We start from the raw sequence: 25,663 nt of genomic DNA, 5'->3' as shown, positions 1-25,663 counted from the left end.
GTGATAAATGTTTTGGTATTATGAAATAACACACATGTTATTTCAATATTTTTGTCCATCATGAGCTTATAGCTAAATAAGATACAAAATAAGAGATGTATCCGATAATTGTTTCCTTAATTCATAAGATACAAATAATAGAGATAAATAATAGTAGCATATTATTTGTGATAAAGAAAGCTTTTGATATATTCCTTGTGCAATTAAGCATCAAAAATAATTTTTTTTAATGCTTGGAGCAAGTACAGTAAATCAGTTTTCCATATTTCTGTGTTTTTACACAGTAAAAAATTCCGGTAAAAAGTACCCGCATTCAGGGTACCGGTACTATTTACCAGCAAACAAGAACCTTTTACTTTCTTTACAGTTTTACCTTTTTGCCGCTTGCCTTTTTCCCTGTGAAATATGTCACTAACCAAAAAACCTGATACACCGTAATTTTTACTGTAATAATTACCATAAAATCAGTGAATCACTCTAATTAAATAAATAATATTGTAAAAATTACGGTGTAATATTTATGGTAATAATGGATTTTTAGATAAAATTGATTTTACGGATGATTGAGCCAAAGTACCGGTACTTAATACCATAATTTGATCCGAAAATCTTTACAGTTCACAGATTGTCTCAATATTTTTCGTTCATCATGAACATTTAACTAAATAAGATACGAAATATAAGAGGGGGAGAGAGAGAGAGAGCTGTTATTCGCTCTTTGGATTAAGGAGATAATTCATAATACCATTTTATTTGTGCTAAGGTTTTTGTACTATTCTTTACCCAAAAAAGCGTTTAGAAATTTAGCTAGTTCAGTAAATCAACTTTTATTCCTTTCTGTATTTCTAGAATCTTAGTTTCTGAATGGCATTTATCACCAGTTAAAATCAAATTCTTAACAGCAGAGGTGTGGCTATCGAATATATCTACTTAAGAGACAGTTTAGGTTTTAAAATTAAAATGTCCCTAAATATCTTGCTATTAATCTATTAATCCTAAATCTTCTAGTTATGATTTACACCGTTAAAGGTTTAGGTTAAAAATTTTTACCATAAAATCCATTTTTACGGAATAAAGTATCTAATGTATCGTAATTTTTACAGTAGTATTCACTTTAAAATCACAGAATCACTGCAATTAAGTAAATATTACTGTAAAAAATTACAGTATAAAGTTTTACGGTAAAATGAATTTTACAGATTAACCCAGGATGCCAGTACTTTTTACCGTAGATTTATCCAAAATTTTTAACAATGTAGTTCATAATGACGTATGTTAAAATTTTTAAATTTGACTACTATAGCAGCTATTGTTATTAATTCTTCAAAATAAATTTTTTGCCTTTAAAGTAGCGTTAAAAAATTAATCAAGAATAAAAATTTTTAAAATATGAATTAATAATATAAGTTAATAATATAAAATAAGAAACTTAATGTTAGGGTGAAAATATTTCCAGTTACAAGAAAATGTATTAAAAACAATGCCAACTATTATTAATCCTCCGAAATAAAGACACAGTTAAGAGAAGAATATTGAATAAAATATAAATGAAAGAAATTTTTAATCAAGAGAGTAAACATATTCAGAAATTATGTAAACTCTAAACAAAAAGTATAAAATCCAATTTCTTTTAAATTCTTAGCAAAATATTTACATTTTATTTAATATCATTGTTACGTAATAAACCGTTTTTCTAGTTACGCAAGATATTAATCTCTCCCTAAAGGCTTAAAAAGTTTACGAACCCATGTTTGCTTTGTCTGCAACTTGAGTAAATATCCGGGTACCCAATTATAAGTTAAACTTTTCATTCTGATATTTTTAATTTATCATTGGTTTTTGCTGTCAAGCGTGATATTATAAATGATTTACTTTGAAAATACGTTTCCCTAAAATATTTATTCCCATCTTTATTATATACACTCTATAACAAAAAAATCGACGCACCAAGAAGGAGTTGTCCTATTGAAACGAAAATTGGTGGATAGGAAGACAATGTACGGTATAGTAAAGGATTAAAATTTCAGAACAATTGAACAATTTATTACAGAGTTACAGTAACAAGTTCAATAAGGTGTTGACCCAAATCTAGCCTGGATACAAGCTGCCACACGGCGTGGGATAGACCGATAAAGCTCCCGGATGGTCTCTTGCGGTATTTCCGGCCAAATTCGAACCAATTGTCGAACGAGGTCATCAATATTCCGTGCCAGATGCAATCGCCTTCCCCTCATATTCCAGACATGCTCGATGGCAGAGAGATCTGGTGATCTGGCAGGCCAAGGAAGAGTTTGACAAGCTTGCAGACAGTTCATAGCAACACGTGCCGTATGTGGTCTGGCATTGTCCTGCTGAAAAACCAGCCCAGGGCGCTGCAAAAGGAACGGTAGCAAAACAAAAAAAAAAGGATGTCGTCGACGTACCACTGTTCAGTAAGTGTACCTCTAATGACGACCAAAGGGGTCCGACTGTCAAAGGAAATGGCACCCCAGACCATAATGCCTTGTTGAGGGCCAGTGTGACGTGCAATAGTGCAGGCAGGATCCCCCCTCTGCCCTATGCGTCTCCAAACAAGTCTTCGATGATCGTCAGGACATAGTTGGAAGCGGGATTCGTCGCTAAAGACTATATGTCCCCAGTCGGCATCATTCCAGCCATATCTGTTCAAAACATTCATGCATACGAAATTTCAAAGCAATCGGATGATTGATTCCTGGTGCGTCGATTTTTTGATTATAGAGTGTACATTTGATTATATTTGGCATATATTATGCGTAATGAACGCAAAATAATTGTATTCTTACGATTTGATATTTTTTATAAATCATGATGATGTGCTCTTCCCCTAGAAATTTGTTGAAATATTTATGTGATCCTAGCGTATTAAAAATTGTACAAGGGGTGATCAAATGAAAAGGTACGAAACGACGTAAAAACGTAACAGTTAAATATTTGCATATTCTGCCATGGGAGAACGTAGCGAGACATATCGGGATGCGATTGGAGTCTCTGACAAGGGGTCGGAGCATGCGCGGTCGCCCGCATGCGCAGGAGAGAGCAGAGGCTCTTATCAAAAGCAGCGTCCAAATGATGCGGCAGTCCGTATGAGCACAGAAAAACTATTGACTCCTATGTGTACTGTGAGACACTCCGACGCCTACGCAGGTCCATCAAGAACAAAAGACCAGGGGATGCCCACGAGGGTGTGGTTCTGCTCCATGATAACGCGCGTCCACACGTCTCCTGAGTCACACACATGGAACTAGCCAAATTCAAGTGGGAGACGTTGAACCATCTGCCCTACAGTCCGGGCATGTCATCCTGCGATTTCCATGTGCTTGGTTCACTGAAGAAACGCCTGAAAGGGAAGTGCTTCAACTTGGACGACGTACTCAAGGACGCTGTGAAGGACTGGGTCTCGTCTCGGCCACAGGAATTCTGGGAACAAGGAGTCCTGCAGCTTGTTCATCAGTGGGATCGTTGTGCTCAGGCCTATGGTCTATATTTTGAATAAAGTCTGCATTTGTACCCACCGTGTCGTTTCGTACCTTTTCATTTGATCACCCCTTTTACATTTTGATAAAAAATTGACCACGAATGTCATTTTGTTTTCGAAAAAAACTATGACTTGGAGTGAGAAAGTATCTAAGTAAGAGAAGTATTAAAATCTGATTTAAAAATATCTCATGCTTCAGAAACGAAACAAAAAGAAAAAAAAAACTGTTCCCCTGTGTAATCTATGAAAATTGCTACTTGTGTAAAATGAAAACAAAAATACAAGATCGTCATGCTTTTGGACATATATAGCTAAATAGATAGCATAGCTATCCATGCATGAAAAGAAAGTAAAATCTTGGTTACGGGAAAACATATGACTCTCCAGGTCAATTAGGATAACATTCTTATAGATAATATCTATCTGAAAAGGGTATGCGTATTCAAAGAAAGTAAACTTTCATTTGGAAGTACATAATGTTATCACTTTGATTATTACACATAACTTTTCCTTGAACCATAAGTTAAACCCCTATTTCAAACAACTAATATAAGAACTCATTATCCTCTATAAGAAAATCGGAAAATTAGGAATAATCTTGACTGAAGCGAAATTTCGCAAATGACAAAAAAAAAAAAAAAAAAAAATCTTTGCGAACAATTTCAAAAACTCGCTTTAATTTTAATATTTTCGCTTTAATTAATAAAAACTGTAAACAACAGTTTATTGCGTTGCGAAGAGATCCTTTAAGTCTCATCCCAGATAGGTGATAATCGTCCGTCTGCCGGTTACATCTTAATCCAGAATGGAATTTCTGAAATTCCGGTTTTCCGGTAGTCTTTGCCCTTAAACAGAATTGTCTGGCATATATATTGACATCCGCCGAGCCTAATTGCGTTTCCTTGTTTACCAAGTGCAGTTGAGTTGTCCGTGACATCGGAGTAATTTATTTTCGACGGAAATGAAGACCGTTGCTCGGCTTTTATAATCAGTTTTAATGAATTGCGGACATTGTACTGGATTTTTTTTAATAACAAGATGTATTTTTGATTGTAACAGAATGAAATCTCCGCATAAAAATAGTTTAGTTATTAAAAACAAGATGTTAAAAAAGTAATTTAGCATGCATTTTCAATTTTTGCATGATTTTGTTGAATGCAATTTTTTTTTCTTCATTTTTTAAGAAACTCTTGACTAACAATGTATTATTACTTTAAAACAAATTTAAATAACACAAAAAAACCCACATAAGGCTGACATATATATACTTTTTATTTACACTTTCTTTATAACAGATATTTGCAACAAATTAACATTTTCATATAGATATAATTTCAGCAATATATTATAGAAACTCTTCTTATAATTTCTGGTTGCGGTATCACTATATTGAGTTACAACTCTTTTTCAGAAAAATATATGAAAAAACATTTTCAAAAAATATTAAAGCATAAATTGAAATAATATTTTTTGTTATAAAACAAATTATTTAAGAAAAATATTCCATAGTAAGAATTTATCAAAGCATTGAGTTGCTTTAATAATTGAAACAATTGTCATATTTCGAGTAATCTGCAAACATAAATTATACACATTATTGAATATATTAATCTTAATATTTTAAAAGCTTTACTAAACAATCACTATTAAATATGTTTATGTAAAAATTACAATTTCGAATATTAGTTTTAAATTTTTTTTGAAAAAGTAAAGTAATGTATTATTTTGTTTTTATCGTGAACCAAATTTTCACGCATAATTGTTTTATTATTGAAAATAATTTTAAGTGAAAACTCTTTCTTAAATATATAATATTTTAAAACATTCATCCAAAGGAAAAGAAACCATTTAAATAAACCTAAAAAAATATTTATTATTAAACACTTACAGATATGAAACAGAACTCATAACTTTTGCAATTTAATATATTACAAACGAAGAACAAGGAGGAAAAATGGTTTTGTCCATAAAAGCTGATTCACTGAAGAACGAATTTGAAGGTTTGAGATTGTTCAGGAGCTAGCATATGATTGAAATCGAAAAAATAAAAATATTCATAAATATCACAAGCATTTATTTGCAATTTTAAAAAAACTTCATAACGAAATTTACAGTTTTTGATTTTGAGAAAAAATAAAATTTGAAAATTGGATTAGAAAAAAAATAGTTTTTTTCTCGAAATACCTCTCCAATCGATTCTTCCTCAGTAACCTCAATTCTGTCGCCTTCTTTGTTCGCAGGAACCATTTTTCTCCGACATGGCCAATCTTCACTGTGTAATAACTTTCTGGTAGAACCGATTTGCTACGTTACAAATTTGTCAAAACTTAGTATACCTCAAAATGCAACTGATGTTGACTTAATCGTCTTTTTTTCGATAAATGAAAAAATAAATCGTTCCTCCCCCTTGGTATATTAATTTATATTAACACGATTTTTACAAAAAATATTTGTAAAAATTTTAATTTATAAAAATTTGAGTCAAGTAAACTTGCATTAAAGCAAAAACTCTTTTTTTATTTTCCTTGAAACAATGATTAAAAGTAAAGAAAGAAAAATATGTAATAAAAGTATAAAAAATAAACTTTTCTGTTCTTACAATGTTACGAAAAGGTACTGGAAAAAAAGTTAATGAATGAAGGGTGAATAATAGTGAAATAAATTGCATGTAGTACTTGCATTGCAAAAACATGTTTATAAAAATGAATATTGTTACCAAGTTTTACGTACAAAATTTGAATTTCAAACTGAAAAACATGTTAAGCAAAAAATAAGAAATGAAGCAATTATGCGTGAAAAAATAGCTTATAAATAAAATTACGAAGTTAAGTAATTATGCTGTCAGTATAGTTTAGTATTTTCAATTAAAACTAATATACATTTTTCTACAAATAATTATATGATTTATAATTTTGGCGTGATATACGTTTGAAAATTCTTACCTTTTTGAGAACATATTTTAAATTGAAAATCCATTTTTTTGTACATTAAAGTGAAAAACACGGTGAGCAAGAATTTGAAATCAAGTAATTATGTGTATAAAAATGGTTTATAAATGCAAACCAGAAATTAAATTATTATGTGATGATTTTAATTTTATAGTTTCAATTAAAAATCCATTTAAACTAAAGCGAATTTTTAAATTGCAATTCCTATTTCTTTAAGAACATATTTTAATCAGGTGAACCCAACAAATGTGACATAGATTTCTCATATTTTCTTTAGAAGTGCGAATTAATTCTATATGAATCATACAACACATTATCAGTTAAAAAGTAATTATTAAATACAGACTAGTGTCAAAGCTCTATCGAAGCACTAATAATGTTCTTCTTGTTTAAATTTGGTATGATTGTGCAACTACAGTTCATAAGATTCAAGAAATAGTTACATTTTGTTATTATATGGAAGCAAGACAAATAACCATATGCAGATCACAGTAAATATCAATGTTGAAGACATTTTTATACATCATACAGAAATACATTGTCTTGATCTATATAGGTATCACCATTGGAATAGAACGTGGAAGAATGCTTTTTATTTAAACTCTGTAAACAATATTTACAAATTATTAATGTTGTCACCATCAAGAGATAGAACACAATTGTTTTCAGACACATTAACTACATTATTGTAATAATGATAATAATTAATAACGATAATAAATTTTAATGATAATAATATAATGATAATGATAATAAATTTTAATGATAATAATATAATGACAATGATAATAAATTTTAATGATAATTATATAATGATAATGATTATAAATTTTAATGATAATAATATAATGGTAATGATAAGGATAATAAATTTTAATGATAATTATAGAATGATAATGATAATAAATTTTAATGATAATGATAATAAATTTTAATGATAATGATAATAAATTTTAATGATAATAATATAATGATAATGATAATTTTTAATGATAATTATATAATGATAATAAATTTTAATGACAATAATATAGTGATAATGATAATAAATTTTAATGATAATTATATAATGATAATGATAATAAATTTTAATGATAATTATATAATGATAATGATAATAATATAATTATAATGATAATAAATTTTAATCATAATTATATAATGATAATGATAACAAATTTTAATGATAATAAATTTTAATGATAATTATATAATGATAATGATAATAAATTTTAATGATAATAATACAATGATAATGATAATAAATTTTTATTTTAGGTATTTGTGGAAGATAATATTTTTTTTTTTTGTTTTTGCATATTAGCACAAATCATGATCTGAAAAAAAAATTGCGAGGAATAATTCAAAATGGAAGATTACGATTATTAGCATAAATCATATTTTGCAGGAGATTTAAGCAGAATGACTAAAAATGGCAAAGTTAATAGTTGCATATTAATACAAATCATGCACTGAGAAAAAAAGCAGGATCAAAATTACCAGAATATGGTAAAATTTACTGCGTTTCTGGCCAGTGCTTTGGTGATGATTTTGGTATGGTTTTAATAAACGCCATGAAATTTGGTAAATGTGGTAATTTTATTATGATACCTTAAAGCATGGAATAAAAAAATTATTCAGTTAAATTTATATTTCAGTTTTTTTATTTTTTGCCAAATCTACGATTATAAGAACTATAATTTTGAAAGTCAAAATTTTCTGCAAACTGTTGCCATATAAAAGGAAAAATTACTAGATGACTGGTTTAAATACTGTATATTGTGGTTTTATTAGCTAAAATTACAGTTTTGTTTTTTACTATAAATATCATTACCATACAGCACGGTAATTTTACAAGAATTGTTTTTTTCCGTGTGATCTATCACAATTATCAGGAAAAACGGAAAAACTAAAAATATCATTAAAAAAATAAATAAAATAAGAATTCAAAATATTTTTCAAAAAGTCAAAATTTAAAAAATTTAATGTTTGAACTAGATCTGGCAACATTCTGTACAATTATAAACTGGATTAAAACCAATCAACTTGGTCAAAAATGTATTTATTTCCCTGGGTGATATTAATCAATTAATTAAAGAAAACATTGAATATATAAATTTTTCATTAGCTTTAACAAAATCGGAAAATTATTCGTTCATTGAAACATGTTCACTGAATTACACTAAACTGCTTTTGTTTTGGAAATGATTATTTCCTTAACAAACTTTATATGTCAACTATATCATTTATATTTAAAAATGAAAAACAATAAAAAATATTAATAAATGGGATTGCTTACCTAAAGGAAAAGAATCATATAGTAAATATCCTCCATTATCGAATTATTCTATTTGCAATTAGCATTTATATTTAAAATAATAATTAATTATTTAATATAAAAAAACATCGTTCATTAGTTGTAATTGTTTTTTAGTGATTATTTCATTGCCATCAATAGAATTGATTTTGTAACTGATTTTAAATCTAATAAGTACGTCTAATTTGTATAGTTACATTGCAAAGTGGAATATTGTTATGTGGTTTTTATAAGTTATTTGTAATAATTAAATTTTATATTTATAATTAGCGCAGGATTTTCAACGGATTAAATGTTTTAACAAGTAAAAAAATCTAAGCATATTTTCCTAACTTTTTTTAAAATTTAAATTGCTACTTTCAAAAATTTAAAATAATTAACAAAATGAAAAGTGATAACAAGAGCATTCTTCCTGGTTTTTTTAAGAACTAAATTATTCTAATCTTGGAAACAGTTTAAATTTTTAAAAATTAGCAAAATATGAAATGATGACAAATGTATTAATTCTATTTTTTTTAAATTGAATCATTCCAATTTTGGCATTAGAATAATTTTTTTAAGGAAATTAACCAAATAGAATTGACAAACGGCATCATTTCCAACATTTTTTTTAAAGCAAAATTATTCCAATCTTGACAACAGTTAAATTTTTTAAAGTTAAATATTAAAGCTTAATTATTAAACTCGCATTCCTTGTATAATTTTTTAAATTAAATTAATTCTGTTTTTGCAACAGTACAAATGATTTGCTAATTAACATAGTGTAAAGTGACAACAAAAGCATTCTCCTTAATCTTTTCTAAAAATCAAATTATTTACACTTTGTTGGTACATTCAAAATAGTTTTTACTATACATAAATAAATATATTTCAATAATTTGATCATTCCCATCAATGATATGTGCAGTACATTCAAACAGCTTAAAAATCTTGAACTTAAATTAATATTTATATTCTTTGGCAACAATCATTTTTAGCTTTTCTATTTTCAAATATAATAATAGCAATCAATTTTTAGCGTAACACCAACATAACGTATTTTTTACTTTCAGAAAAGTCGACTCAACGTTGATCTATAGTACTGGTACCTTGACCCTAATATCGATCACTTGAACCATAATAAAGTGGAAATTTTTGGCAATCTCATTAAGCTGTTAAATTGTTGTTGAATCATAGTGTCTCGAACAATTTTAAAATGTGCAATATTATTTTTCAACTTAACAGCATATTAAAGATGCAACTAATTCGAGTAATATTTTATGGTTCAACTTAATACTATATTAAGGTTGCAACAAATTTGAACGATATTATACTTTGTCCCAATTAACTTAACACTCGATTAAGGATTCAATAAATTCAAGCAATATTATGACTCAACGAAACACTATGTTGAGATTGTAACAAATTTGAGCAATATTATGGTTCAACGCAACACCACATTAATAGTGCAGCAAATTTTATCGATATTATGTTTCAATTCAACAAATTTGAACGTTACTATGTTTCAACTTAACACCCAATAAAGATGCAATAAATTCGAACAACATTATGGTTCAATATGAAATCATATTAGAATTACAACAAACTTGATCGATATTATGTTTCAATTTAACACCCAATTAAGGATGCAATAAATTTGAACAATATTATGGTGCAACATAACAAAATTACAAAAACTTGATCGATATTATGCTTCAATTTAACACCCAATTAAGGATGCAATAAATTTGAACAATAATAAGGTTCAACAGAACACCATAACAGCAAATTTGAACAATATTATGGTTCAACGTAATATATTAAGAGTGAAACAATTTTTTCCATATTATGTTTAAATTTAATACCCAATTAAAGATTCAATAAATTCGAACAATATTATGGTTCAACATAACATCATATTAAGGTAGCTACAAATTTGAATGATATTAAGTTTCAATGTTAACTTAACGTGCTATGTATGTTAACTTTACACCTAATTAAGGATGCAATAAATTCGAACTATATTGCGGTTCAACGTAAAACTATATTGGTGTTGCAACCAATTTGAACAATATTGCAGTTCAACTTAATAACCAATAACGATGCAGTAAATTCGACCTATATTATGGTTCAGCCTAACACCATATTGATGTTACAGCAAATTTTAATGTTATTATGGTTCAACTTAACACAGTAATTAAGGATGAAAAAACTTCGATCTATATTACAGTTTAACTTAACACATTATTAAGGTTGACGCAAATTTATGATGGTTCAACTTGACAGTTTATTTAGATTGCAACAAATTTAAACAATATTAAGCTTTAACTTGCCATCATATTAAGATTGCAGCAATTTTGAACGATTTGAATGGTTCAAGCTTCTAATTTTCTAACAGTGTTCTAACGGTTATCAAAACAATGCTTAATATTTTTACTTTATGGAATTTTTATTTAGGGAGTCTTTTCTTTAACAAAAATAGTAAAGTATATTTAATTTTTAAAAAATTGAATTTTAAAATAAGTTTTTACAAACTGTTTAATTTAAATCTTTTTGACAAAAGAAAAAAAACCCCACAAATTATAGAAGATTTATGGAGTAGGTTTAAAATACATTTAAATTTAGACTATTCTAAAAATACTGCAGTAATTTTGTATAATGTATTTTTCAACATTTTAGTTGATTTCACGAACAATAAACAAACGAGTACTTAAATGGACAAACACATATATGATATATGAGTTTTAGGCAGTGAGTTCATATGGACTTATATGTTATGATTGAATAATAGCATGAGGCTTTCTGGAATAAATTAACGACAAAATTAATATTGGAAGAGATGTAATTGTTACATATATATACTCACGTTGGTTGAGAATTAAATCGAAACAAGAAGCAAAATATAAGTAAATCGCAAAGAAATATTAGAAACAGTTTAATAAACTTTAATTATTAATTATGTTTATAATTATGGTTTAATTTTTAATTGTTAATTATATTTATAATTATGGTTTAATTTTAATTATTATGAATTTACAATTTTGATAGATTTATTGCTATTTTAGATAATTTTCTTAAAATTATTTTTTAAAACTTAAAGTAATGTTGAAGTGTATTTTCATATATAAAGTATAGAGAAGGCGTATGAAACATTAAAAAAAAGAAACTTTAAGGCTTATTTCTCTTAATACAAAATCAAGACTAAATAAGTATATAATTATTATAACATAAAATAAAAAAACACTGAAAGTATATATTTTTATTTTTATAAACAATAAAGGGAAGAGATATTTTATAAAATAGGTTACATTATTCCTAATTTACTCATTTATGCTCAATTTTCTGTTACATGAATTCATAGAATGAAATTCTCACTTACATAATAAACAAATCATGTATATCACATATGAATATTAATCTTGTATGCCATCAAACAATAAATTGAACGCAAACAAATAGCAATCATTTTTTTAATTTTATTACTTTATTTATGATAATATTTTTAGAAATTATAGCAGTTATTTGGGTATAAGTAAAAATATGATTTTGTATATGTATTGCAAGGTAAAACATAAAATAAAAAGGACGGATATGCGGACGGAGATACAAAATATTATATCTTTTCAAATCTAATAAACAATTGCACTTAAAAGAACAATCAAACAAAACATTAAAGTGTAGGAAAAAATAAGTTTCATTAAACTGACAGTTAAAATTAAATACTCTAACTTTGAAGCATGTGGTAAACTCATTTCTTATTCTCATTCATAGTGATTGTAGTACATATATTCAGACTTCTATTTACTGGTTTTATTTTAAGGAACTTAATAAGAGGAGGAACTTAATTGAAGAATTTAAATAACTTCTTTTAAGGAACTTTAAAGAAATTGAATTATTGTTGATTCATTTTACTGATTTTATTTGCTATTAATTTCTTCTCTTTTCTTTAAACTGTTTGTGATGTTAAATTATAAAATTGTGATTTATTCATGAGTTTAAGACCTTTCGCAACTTTATGATTTTATTACATAACATGCGAGGACACGAAAATGGTTAAAAATATCAACATTCATGTATGATTTACAGAAAGCTTGTATATGCTTAATTTTTTAAAATATTAAAAAATATGCTCACCATCTAAGAAATTTCATTAAAATTTATCCAGAAAGCCAAAAGCATGGAAATGAAACATAAAACCATAACAGCGCCAGCTGTTATGAGCAACGAATTACACACTTAAATAAACTTCTTCTTAGCTTGCTTTAATTGCCGACGTCTCTTTAAAATCATTTCATATAATATCTCTAGACCTTCTTCCAGTCCATCGCCAATAATAGCGCAGGATGGCTGCACGTGCCACAAATGTGCTGCTCCAAGTTCAACACTCAGTCCCAAAACTTTTTCAATTTCCTTGGCATCCTTTGCACCAGGTAAGTCTTGTTTATTGGCAAGCACTAAAACGGGCACACCAAGATTTTCAGGTGCTTTGGCCATCCTCATCAACTCCATTCTAGCTTCTTCTAGTCTTTCTTCATCAACACTGTCCAGTACAAAAACTATTCCGTCAGTACATCTCGTGTAAGATCGCCACAGAGGTCTGAGTTTGTCTTGTCCTCCTACGTCCCAAATAAGAAAACTTGTTCCCTTAGCTTTCCCAGTGGTTCCTTTAATTTTTTCACAGTTGAATCCAATTGTTGGCACTGTATTTAGGTACTGATCAAATTTTAGACGGTAAAGTGCTGTTGTCTTGCCCGCCGAGTCTAAGCCTAGCATTACAATATGTAGACTTTGATTTGGAGGAAGACTTTCTAGAAGAGCAGCTCCTTTTCCAACAGTGGCTCCCATGCTTTAGGTAGGCGCTAACTCAACATTGTTAACATTTCGCCGATGTGCATTTTCAAGAGAACAAGTTTAATTAACAAGGAATTATTATTTAAGATGAAAAATTAAAAGTATCACAGCTTGGAAACGTCGACTGAATTATAAATACCAAACAAAGATCACGTTTGTTGTAATTACTTTCCTCTTTCTCCACTAAAAAACTACCTAAAGCCTTGATGTTCGTTGGAGTAAATGATGTTCACGCATATTAATTAAATTTTTCAATTTTCCGTATTAACTACACTCTTTGTTCTGAGCTGAGACTGTTCAAATGTACAGTTTCCAAGTATGTTATCAATGCGTCTAATGCAAACTTAAAAGGTAAGTAAAACTTCTTAAGTCTTCTTTCAACTTTTGTAGTAAATGAAGAAGTGAAATAGAGTCATTCTTCTGCAAAAGTCTCAACTTAAAATGCATAATGATATTAACTTACAATTACAAAGTCAAACATGGCATATTTTGTGAGGATCTGACTAGACTATGAAATCTACTTTTGGAAAACAATTACCGGACGTTTTTGGAAAGGAACAGTTTCTAAAGCAATCAGAGCGTTCGTTAAAAAAAGGATGTAAATTCTATGCACTTCCACAGTTTCGGGGGGAAATAGTCTATTGACCCTCTGTTGTTTTCCATCAAACAAGCTAACACTTATCTAATTTCGAAAAAGGATAAAAAACATACATTTTTCATTAATAACAGGAGCAGAAAAGTTATTTTATAAATAGAGGAGTTATTTAGAAATGTAGTTTATTCAGAAGTTTCATTAAATTCATGATTTTTGGAAATAAATTGGTTTTTCTCGCTGGATAAATAATAAAATTTTAAATATTGCTCTATTTTTAGCAAATCCGTTTTGCCGAAATGAGTAGAACAAAAGCAATGGCTAAATATTTTGTGTTGTGTTATTAGTTTGGGGTGGGGATATAAGTCTCACCTTCATTTTTTCCGAATATAAATGCTCTTGCAATCAAAACTCAAAAGTAGAGCAGAAATTTATCCATATGCTTTATCATTCCTGGATATTATCGCCTTCTATTTTCTTTGCAAATAACTTTTAACCATAACATAACTATTGGGAACAGCATAAAATCCTTTAACAATATCAAGCTCTTGCATTATTTGTTTACAAAAAAAATTGGTTGCTATTATTTACTTTAAAAAAATCCTCTGGAATAGCGTCCGGGATCAGGGGAAAACATAGATTTGATCGCTCCAGACAGAACTGGCTGCTAGTCCACAAAAGGTTGCCACATTATCCGTCTGGATTCCGCCAAAATAACGTCGCCAATATTTTCAGGAATAGGAACTACTTTCCCTTTCGTTCCGAATTTTCCTACAGCAATATTAATGAAAAAAGAAAAAATGCTCCCCCGAAATCTCTCCTCCTCCCCTGATGTCGTTTCTCCTCTTTAGATTGAATCGGAGAACAGTAGTAAAAATTGTCTGTTTTACGATTTTTTCTGGTCTCGTAATGGGTTTTCGCGTCATAAAAAATGCGAATAAAAAGGCGAAAGGTGCTGGAAAATGAATAAAGAACGACATAAAGGATCACCACATCTTTGTGCGATTTAATAATACGAAACATTGTTTAATTCGGTGGCAAGAAATTTTGTTCCTTTGTTAAGTACATTAATGTCTCTTTTAATTTCGGTTCTGAACACTGAGATTTAGAAGAAAAAAAAAACATTAATTCGCACAATGGAAGAATGAAAAATAAGATTAGGGTACGAAATAAAATGCGAAGCATTAAGGTGGCATAATGGCTTTTAGATTTCAATAGATTGTCTTATTTCTTTATTCACACTAAAAATATTTTTCTTTCAATTTAATTCCCATTCTGACACAGAAAATGGTTAATGTATTCATCATAATGAGATTAATTGACTGTTTGTTAATTGGTAAAAAATCTTTCTTTCAAACTTTTAACAAATGCATTTTGCAAATGCACAGTCAACGAATTGATATTTTTTAAAGAAATAATCTTAAAAAAATAATTATAAATTTTTTATAATGTATTTTTTTGAAAATTCATATTCCTCTTTTTATTATTTAGAATTATATATTTATTTGTGAGGTTGCTTATGAAATATAACAATTTATAGAAGAAATATTCACGTCATTTGAATTAATACCTTTTTCAGTTTAAATCAAAATTTTAAATTGAACAATTTTGCCATTGTTTAAAAAATGCTTACAGCTGTTGTAGCTATATGTTAGAAATAAAGTTTCAGGAAAATTCGCCAAACGCAGATCATAATATAGATACTTTGAACCATAATATTGGGACTATGTGCTATGTATGCTATGTAAAATCAAGTAAGTTTTACAAAATTTAAACTATAATTAAATTTAACCATGAGTGGACATATGCCCACTTATGGTTAAAAAAGTATACATAAAAATGTTTTAAAACAATGTAAATATGAAATAATTAATGTAAGTATAAAAATGTTTTTGTGATATAGTCTTATTTTATTTTAAAACCATCATTGAACTTCCAACCCAATTTTGGATTTACGACTACTAATGTTCAACTCCACAGTCTTATAATTTTGAACAAAATTCATAAGATAAGGGAACTCCTGGATCAAAAATTGAAAGAAATTTGCCTTCGTGGATGACTTTTTAATGGAGTTAACCTGCACTTGCGTTATATGGAGAGGAAAACCATGAAAATCCCCCACGATTACCCTGACGGCATGGAGACTAAGACCATTGATACCCCTAAGGATATTTTACGTCAGCACTGTGGTCGTCAGCAATTACATTTGTAAGGAGATCATATTTTTGTAAGTCATAAAATTACTTTTGAACAGTTTATAAACTTAAATAATCCCAAGAAGCTGAATCGGTAAGATATTACTTTATTAAAAAAATACTTCATTCTCTTCAAAAATACACAAATTGGGAATAACAATCGACATCTTTAAAGAGCTCAAAAATAAGTGCCCATTTTCAAGACTTGCCAGGCGTGAATGAGAAGAAACAAAATTGGTAAGAAATTTCAAATAATTTTTGTCGCTTGTATTTCAAATCAGTTTTTGTCACTTTTGTTTCAAATCACTAGAAACATGTCGTCTGTTATTTTCAATATGTATATTTTAAGCGAATGGAACTGATTTGCAGCTTGGTAACAGAAATACAATTTTGTAAAAATGTTTATAAAATAAAAGATTTAGATAACATTGCCAGCTGTGTTAGAATTCATTAAGTTCCATTGTTCATATAATAGCTCAGTTTTTGGAAATAAAAGTTAATAAATATGGTATGTAAGGATAAAATATATTTTCTTCCTTTAATAAACCGTATTAATATAAATATTTTTTTCGAAAATCACGTTTGCGGTCGCATTTCCTTGGAGATAATACTTTTAGAAGCTATGGTATTATTATCTTTAAAGGCTTCATTTATACGTTTAGAGAGTATCTGTTTTATAACAAGAGAGAGAATTTTATTACAATGTTGTAGAAAATAAAAGATTTTGATTAAATTTAATGCGTCGATAAAGTATTTTTTTTTTTTAATTTTATAACCGTCATTGAACAGCAGACCCAATTTTGAGTGTATGGCTACCAATGTTATGACTACTAATGCTCATCTCCGGACCCTTGTAATTTTGAACCCAATCCTGAGGACAAGGGAACTCCTAGATTAAGTATTGGAAAAAAAATTCATGGGGAGGCATTTAATGCGTTTCATGGAGAGGAAAACTACCAAAACCTCTGTTTGGTTGCTCTGACGGCGAGGAGAGAGTCTAACCAATGATCCGTCTACCACTGAGGATATTTTACGTCAGCACTGTGGACGCTACGAGCCTGGTTTGGAATTCGTATTTACCAGCCATCTCTGTGATTCGAACCCGGGTCATCTCATTGGAAAGGGAGTGCGCTATCCCCAGAGGCCAAAAAAAACTCTGTTTTGGAGAATAAAAGTGAAGTAGCTAATAAAACAAGTTAAAAAATGAGTTCTTAGCTAAAAAAGCGCTACATGTTGAGCCATCTCAGCTAGATTTGGCATGCGACATTTTTAGCGGCACTCATTGGTCGATTTTCTAGCGTTGCCATTCGGGGAGTTGTAATGAGGCTTTTTTTGTCAACGTGTAAGAGAAATATATATATATATAGATATTTTTTTATTGACACGTGTGGGCATCGTTTCATGTGATTATTTATGAAACGTTAATTAAGAAATCCTTCTAACTAATCTTTCCATTAATTTTTTGTCACATGAAACTATTCATTAAATATTCTATGAATTGCCTATTATCCCAGACACTCGCTAGACGAAATAATCAAGCGAAATCGTTTTCGTCTACTACTTATAAAATAGATCTCCATCAAATGAGTCTGGAAATTTTCAGACGCTTTATATTTTATCGATTATTACGAAAATTAAGTTTTATTGGTTTTCGTGCGAAATTAAAGTCTATCCAATTTCATTTAGCGAAAAAATTAGTTATATATAATATACAATCGTTTTTTATGTGTTGCACATTTTGGTTCCTGCAAAATCATGGTTTTTGTTACTCAAATTTAGGAAATAATTTGTACTGTTACATGGTGAAATTTAAACCTTCTTAAGAAAGAAGAAAATTCACCCCTCATTTATGGTTCTACACGCGTCAATGTTTTTTAACGATATCGATAAATGTAGGATGCTCCGTCAAGGCAGCTCTTACTGCGTATTTTTTGAATTTATGAAGAAATTAAAATGAAAAACAAGCAAATTGAAAATAGCAATTATTTTTTAAGCGAGAAAAAGCAAAAATAGAATTAAAACATAATTGTTCAGTGAATAAATTTCTTCTGCAGCAAAAATTTAGTAGGATTATGGTTAATGATACCCGATTATATTATAACCAGTTTTGAACAACTGACGTAATTCGGGGATTGAGACTATCAATATTCAACTCCGTAGCCTTGTAATTTTGAACCTAACGCAAAAGACAAGGGAACTCCTCTATCAAACATTAGAATAAGTTAGCCTACGTGGAGATTTTTATTAATTGAACTATCCCGCATCTACGTTACGTGGAGGGTAAAACCACGAAAGCCTCCCATGGTTAGCCTGATAGAAAATAGATTCAGACCCATGATCTGTCTACCAATGAGGATATTTTACGTCAGCACTGTGGTTGGTGCAAGCTGGATTGCGGAATTCGTATTGACCAGTCATCCCTCGGATTCGAACCCGTACACCTCACTGAAAGGCGAACGATCTAACCCATGTGCTATCACGGATCATAATACCTGATTGGAAAAAATATAAGTGATCTATAGGGAATATCGGGCAAGGGCTTACACATCTTGGACATATTATTACCCTGGTCTGTTTGGTTACTATTAATAATACATGGCGAATACTAAAAAATTATGCTTTTCTCATTAAAAAAAAGAAGAAGAAAAGCAAAATGCGCACCTACCTGTTTCAACTAGAAATTACTTTCAACTTTACAATATTAATGAAAATTATGGAATATTTATATTTCATATTTTGTCTGTTTGTCATCAGCTATCGGATACAATGTTTACACAATGTGTGAAATTATATCATGCAGCGATGATTAATTTTCGGCATTGTTTACAACGCCGAAGAACAGCAGCATGCCTATAAATAAAATTTATTAAAGCTGTCATATGAAAAAAAAGCATACTTTGTAGTGAAAGATGTTAAGATTATAAGAAAATAAGTTTCTTTAATAGTTTAAAGAAAAGGATTGAATGATTCTAACTTTAGCTGATGCTATTCCTATTGTAATCTGTAAAAGTAAAACTTTATTTTCCCATTAAATTGGTGACTATGAAGAAGCTTCCGAATTGGTGTATCTCTTTAGAAAAAAAAATTTTAAGCCAGAATTTGCTTTGTTTAGACAAGTAATTCTTTTTTACAATCTATGATTTTGAACAAAGTAATTCTAATTGATACGTTAAAATTTTGTAAATCTTGGGAGTTGATGCACTATTAGAAATTCCCCAGAAAAAATTGTTAAACAACAATTTATTTAGTATTTATTTTACCATATTCAAACAAAACAGTCAGCTAACCATAAATAAAATGTTGTTCAAACTGTTAACTGTGAGTAATACCGTTTATTAACTGCTCTCACCTAATAACGGTTAAAAGTTGAGAACCAGAATTTTATCACACCAATTTTATAGCCTAGCTCCTATCTCCCGATAAATGTCCCTTTAACGGTTTTGAAACCATGATATAAGTAAATGGTTAAAGACAGTAAAGTTTTGCATTCAGAAATTTATAAACATACTAGTTGAAAACAGGTTCAGAACCGTAAAGGTCAAAAACGTTCTTTACCGTTAACTTCTCAGTTCATCGGATGGACAGGCTGCTATCGGTTATTTTACCATAATTTTAGAGTAATAATTCTAACAGTGGGTTTAATTGAAATTCTAACAAGAAATAAATTGAAAGTATTATTTGATGATTTTTTAATACTCTTGAAGTAGAAAAGAATAAATATCAAACTAATGTTTTAAAGAGCGAAAACGTTACAAAAAAATGTACTAGAAACTGATATTAAATTTTTGTCCTCATTAAATTTTAATTCAAATCATCTTTAATCAAAAACTTCTAAGAAGAAAATTCATATTTTTTAACTGGTGTACATTTAAAAACTCAACAATTCTTTTTCCTATTAACACGTGGAAAAAAATTCTGGGTAAATTACCGTACTGTACGGTAATGACCAAGCATTTTTATTTATTTTTTAACTTGTTTTATTTATTTTTTGCTAAATGTGTCACATTAACTTGTTTTTATATTTTATTTTTTGCTAAATGTCTGGTAATAAGAATTATAATTTTGAAAAACCAGAATTTCCGGTAAACCGTTACCACGAGAGCAGGAAAAAAAGACTAAATAAATTGTTCAAATACCGTATATTTCGGTTTTATTAACTACAATTATAGTTTATTTACCAGATATGTATACCAAACAGTACGGTAACTTTACTGGAACTTTTTTCGCCTTTTACATACACCGAGATGGATACTTATAAAGAACATGCATTACTTTTTTTTCAAATTTGATTATTAATTGATTTGTGTATTCATAACAATATGATCATTAATAGATTTATGCATTCATATGCATAACAATATTGAGTTTCAAAAGGATACACACGTGCCATTACGAAATCTTCAAAAGAGTTACTTTCTTCAGTCTTATCATTCTAGAACTGATTCAGATAACTTTCTTAAATAATATTTATTTGTGAATACCATACAGTGTTTACAGAAAACAGAACAAACTTTAAAAATGCATGATTTTTTAGAAAAGCTGAAATCATTTTACCGATAACTTTGAAATTGATACTTTTTTTTACCCAAACAAATATCAAGATACGTTACAAACTAAAATTTAAGAAGAACGAAACATTTTATTCTACATTCGATTTAAGACTAGTTTAGATGATCATGGATTTTTAAAAAACCATGAATTTTTACACTGGCTTATAACACAAAAATTTGCTTTTCTGAATAAACATTCATATTTTTTAACAGGGCAGGATTTTTCAAAATAAAAACATTGGAAGTTAAGTTGCTGTCTAGAAAATATAGTCCCATTAATCAAAAAAGCGTTTGAAAGTATAATTTTTTCCTGCAATATTTTATTTACTTTATATTTAGGACTATTTAAGCGTATCAAAAAAGTTTTGTAAGTTCACAGTTATAAAACTGGTTAATCAGAAATGATTCAATGCAAAGTAAAAATTTTATGATTAATTATTTGCTTTTTTTTATCTAATTCATTAATGATACTAAATGTTCTGAATTGTAAGGTACACAAATGAAAACATAATTTTAAACCATGTTAAGTTTTTACAATAAAACTGAATCGATCGAATGTTTCTTAAGAAATAAAATCTTAAATGTTCAAATTTTTTTCAAAATTTTGCTGTTTAAACAATATTTGACTGATTACGTTCAAAATTTATTTGAATCTGGTTTCTAAAATTACATAGTTTAAAATAATGCACATTTTAGATATTTTAACAATTCAAGATATTTTCAATCATTTCCTTTTCGAACGGCATTCACTAAACTCTCGTTCAGAATATGTTGGAAGTGTTGTTTATTTAACGTTACCCGGTGTGCACCCGTGAAACTAAGTCACAGGGGCAAGCAACATTACAAACGCCACACTGTTATGGATACCTGTAAATAGGGTGGGCCACATTCACACATCGGGGTACAACACAGAGAGAGAAACATCCATGCTATGAACGAGATTCGAGCCCGCAACTATTGGCTACGCAGTTAGCCAAAATGGCTCCACGGCAACCTGATTTTCAATCATTATTAAATAAAGTAATAAATAATCTTATATCATAGCATACGAACGGTAAAACTACCAAATGAAAGGTTTAAATACCTTATATTTGGGGTTTTATTGCCAAAATTATGTATTTTTATTTGTTTATTTAAAAAAAAAAACAAAAATATCATTATCATACAGTACCGTAATTACAACGGAATTTTTTTTCTCCAAGTTCGAATTTGTTTAAAAAATAATTATCTTCTGCCATATAACGTTCTTGTGTTCTCTTCAGGTAATCTCCACTAACCATTAAGAGACTAGATCAGCTAGGACATAATATTTTAATCATTAAATCAAAAGTTATAAAGATCTACTGTTTCTAAGTAGAAAGATTAAAACGAAGATAATTTTAAATGTTATTTATATAAATGCTTGTAATACCCATACGATTAAATTAATTTTTGTATGAAAAATATAAAAAAAAAGTCGGAAGGTTTAAATATGAATTATGTAAATTTAAGAAGAAAAAATATGGAAAAAGGAAATATCAACGATTGAGTTTTGAAAATTATATTGCTAATAATCAAATTAAACAATAATTTTTATACATAAATAAGGCATATTTTTTCATTTAAAAGTGTAAGCATTTTCAATTTTTGGTGAAAGATCGATACTGTTTTGCATAATATTTTAATACGAAACTTCGGTTTCAACTATTTATTTTGCGTTGTGCTATTTTTGCAAATAATCTAATCTCTCGAATTCCGAACAAAAGACAATCAACTGGAACACAAGCTCCCAGAAATTGAATTCGAAATTAAAACTGTTTTATTGTTTGTTTCCTTTTCAATAAAAGCATTTCCTTCGCCCTATCGGGAGAAAATGCAAATATATTCGGAAACCCAGAACAACATCTCAGCTGATCACTCCTGCGCTTCTAACATGGCAGCTATGATTAATCACCATGGTAATGTGACGTCACACAGCTCATACATACATGTCTCTACTAATATTTGTTTAGGGTTGGCGGTCTATCGCTGGGATCGTTGGCGAAATATGCCAAATCCGGAAATTACGCAAAATTATTCATTCCAGAGATTCGGTGGCATTTTAATTGTGCAATATATCAAATAAAATAGAAAAGATTGAAGAATAACTTTTTTGAAACACATTTGCACGCTCTTACTTGATTTATATTAATTTCGTAGATGTATTTTTTTTACCAGATAAATTTAAAGAAATAGTTATGAAATATAATTTTCATAACAATTTTGAACAATGTTTTTTAAATAGAAAAAATACTTTGTTTAACCTTTTTAAATCATTCAAATTTGTTTATGTCGTATTTCCATCACAGTTTATTGGAGTTGGGCATTGTTTCCTAAAGTGTGCTACGCGTACCACCAGGGGTACGGGTGCAGTTTAGAGGGGTACGCGTTCTTATTTGAAATACTTTTCTTGCAACAAACGAAAATTTAAAAAAATATTATTCAAAAACAAAGCTGGCCATGAAAATTTACGATTGCGTATTTTTCTATTGGCTATTTTTTGCAGAGTTAACAGTTAATATTTAGTAGTGTCAACAGCCAGTTGTGATTTTTAGCTTCAGTGCAATTTTTTATAGTAAAAAATACATAATTTTTTTTTATCAGTGGAACACAGCATTACGAAAAATTTAGAAAGTGTTCGCAAAAGTCATAAGTTTGGGAAACACTGGAGTAAGGGAACTATATCATTGCCGCAAACGATTTTATTTCCTTACCATAAGAAAATGTATTTTTTCTTCTATAAATGGATTCCAGATATTACAAATAACAACCAAAGTCATCCGTTTTGGTTACAAATTTATTGCTTGATTTTCTGACATAGGGTGATCAAAAATACTTGTTTTCTTTCGCAATTTAATATCGTTCCCTGAAACCTCTGAAAATTTTAAATCTTATTGCTAAGCATTAAAAATCGGATGCACTAATTACATCTAAAGTAACAAAATAATTATCTTAGTATTACTAGAGAAATTCCAAAATTTAAAAAAGAAAAAAAAATCAAAAATTGAAAGTGTCTCTTCCATTGTGGTAGGATAGTGTATCTCTCTAAAGTAAAGAAAGATATTCCAAGGATTTCGCTAACACAAGAATGTGGATATTTAAGATTTTTGTCGCAGAGGAGTCACGAATCTTTGACAAACACTCTCTCTCTTCTTCACGAACCTAAAAAAAAAAATCTTGAAACGTAAATGCAAACGTGTACTTTAAGCTTTCGTTTTTCTTAAATCTCGTATTTGTCATTTTGAAACCGAGAAAATTAAAAAACATTCTGTACGTATTTATTTGGTTTAGAAAGATATTACCATTAGAAAAAGAGAAAGATGGGATTGCTAGCAATTTTGTTAAATTTACTTTCCTTTTTTGATTTCTATAAATAAAAAATTATGCCTTGTAAACAAATGTATATTTTGTTGCTATTATCATCATCCTTCTTTCAAGACCTTCTGTTGAATATTCTTTCAGGACAACTGATTCTTTGTCTTAGACAATCAGTTTTTTACCTCAATAACTCTAAAATCTGATTGATTTTGACCCTGAGCCATCATTAATTTTGTTGCTAGGTGTTCCTAAGTTCACTAAAATTCCAATCAATATATTTTTTGATTGAGGTCTTCTGAGGTATAAAAAATGAATTGTGAAACCAGTTTAAAAGTCAGAAAAAAATCCTCCATTGAAATCAGGAGACGCTTATTCTGAGAAAATGTACTGTTGTAGTTTGTCGTGTTATAACGCTAAATTGAATAGAATGTTACTCAGTACCTACCTTTTTTTCATTAGGATCATCAAAAAATAAAAAATAAATAAATAAATAAATTATTCTATCAGATTAAATATTTGGTAAAAACTGTTGAATATAGGAGACGTTATTTGAGGTAGAATGATTTTAGTATATTTATGCAATCCATAAATTCACTTAAAAGAACATAACATTGTGAGTGTTTTCGTCATTGTTATTATTTTTTTGTTTAAGAAAAAATTATACCTTTAAAATATACAATGAACATACTACTTCTGTAACTATTGGCTTCAATGAATTTTTAATGAATCGAATTGATACATGAGACCACGCGTTACTAAGACACTTGCAACACTCGTTTTGTTCCTGTTTCAACTGAAAACCTTCCCCAGTCTATAATTGACATATTTAATGTCTCGATGTTGCGAAACAGTAAAGAGAACTAATTGAATGTCTTCTGACTTGGCGACTTTTCCTTTCTCTTTCAAACTTTACACAATTAACATTTTATTTCCGTTCAAAAACATATTTCAAAGAATTTTCTTGGCCATAAAATTAAAATAAATACCATTTTAAGCTAATAAGAATCTTTTACTGGTTCTCGCAAATGACGCTATAAATACTTTATTTTGAAATTTTCAGTTTCAATTTTTATTATTCAAAGAAATTAAAGCATATATCGACACTTTTTTAGCTACATATCGTTCGATATCAATAATTTGTAATGTTGGGTTAAATTCAGAATCCTGATTTTAAAATATGCTGTTAATGGTAATTTGTTTATACTTCATTAAGAAACAACAACCTTAAACTCTAATTAATAAACAAAATAATAATTTAGGTTCATAATAATATTAGAAATTTTTCAATTTCTTATGAATATTTAAACTTAAGAGAATATAATTTTTAAAAAAATCATAAATATTTAGAATGAATACATTAAAAACTATGTTAGAAAATTAGGAGAATTTTAACTAGGAG

The 25,663-nt window shown here is 28.6% G+C and overlaps 1 protein-coding gene across 1 annotated transcript; it reads right to left on the bottom strand.

Annotated features, from left to right (window-relative positions):
• Positions 1 to 12,680: 12,680 nt before the first annotated feature.
• LOC107450138 (ADP-ribosylation factor-like protein 4C) lies at positions 12,681 to 15,363 on the bottom strand. Its single transcript, XM_016065871.4, has one exon. The coding sequence runs from the start codon at positions 13,583 to 13,585 to the stop codon at positions 12,977 to 12,979; it is 609 nt and encodes a 202-aa protein (XP_015921357.1). The 5' UTR covers positions 13,586 to 15,363; the 3' UTR covers positions 12,681 to 12,976.
• Positions 15,364 to 25,663: the final 10,300 nt, after the last annotated feature.

This window comes from Parasteatoda tepidariorum, chromosome 8 (assembly GCF_982258835.1).
Source record: "Parasteatoda tepidariorum strain Cologne lab strain chromosome 8, Ptep-v5.0, whole genome shotgun sequence".
NCBI lineage: Eukaryota > Metazoa > Arthropoda > Arachnida > Araneae > Theridiidae > Parasteatoda > Parasteatoda tepidariorum.
Note: the sequence above shows the minus strand (reverse complement) of the source record. Positions and strands in the feature narration are given on the sequence as shown.

What these genes read in the sequence shown, in the direction of transcription:
- LOC107450138 (XM_016065871.4), bottom strand. Translation starts at nt 13,585, where the DNA reads ATGGGAGCCACTGTTGGAAAAGGAGCTGCTCTTCTAGAAAGTCTTCCT.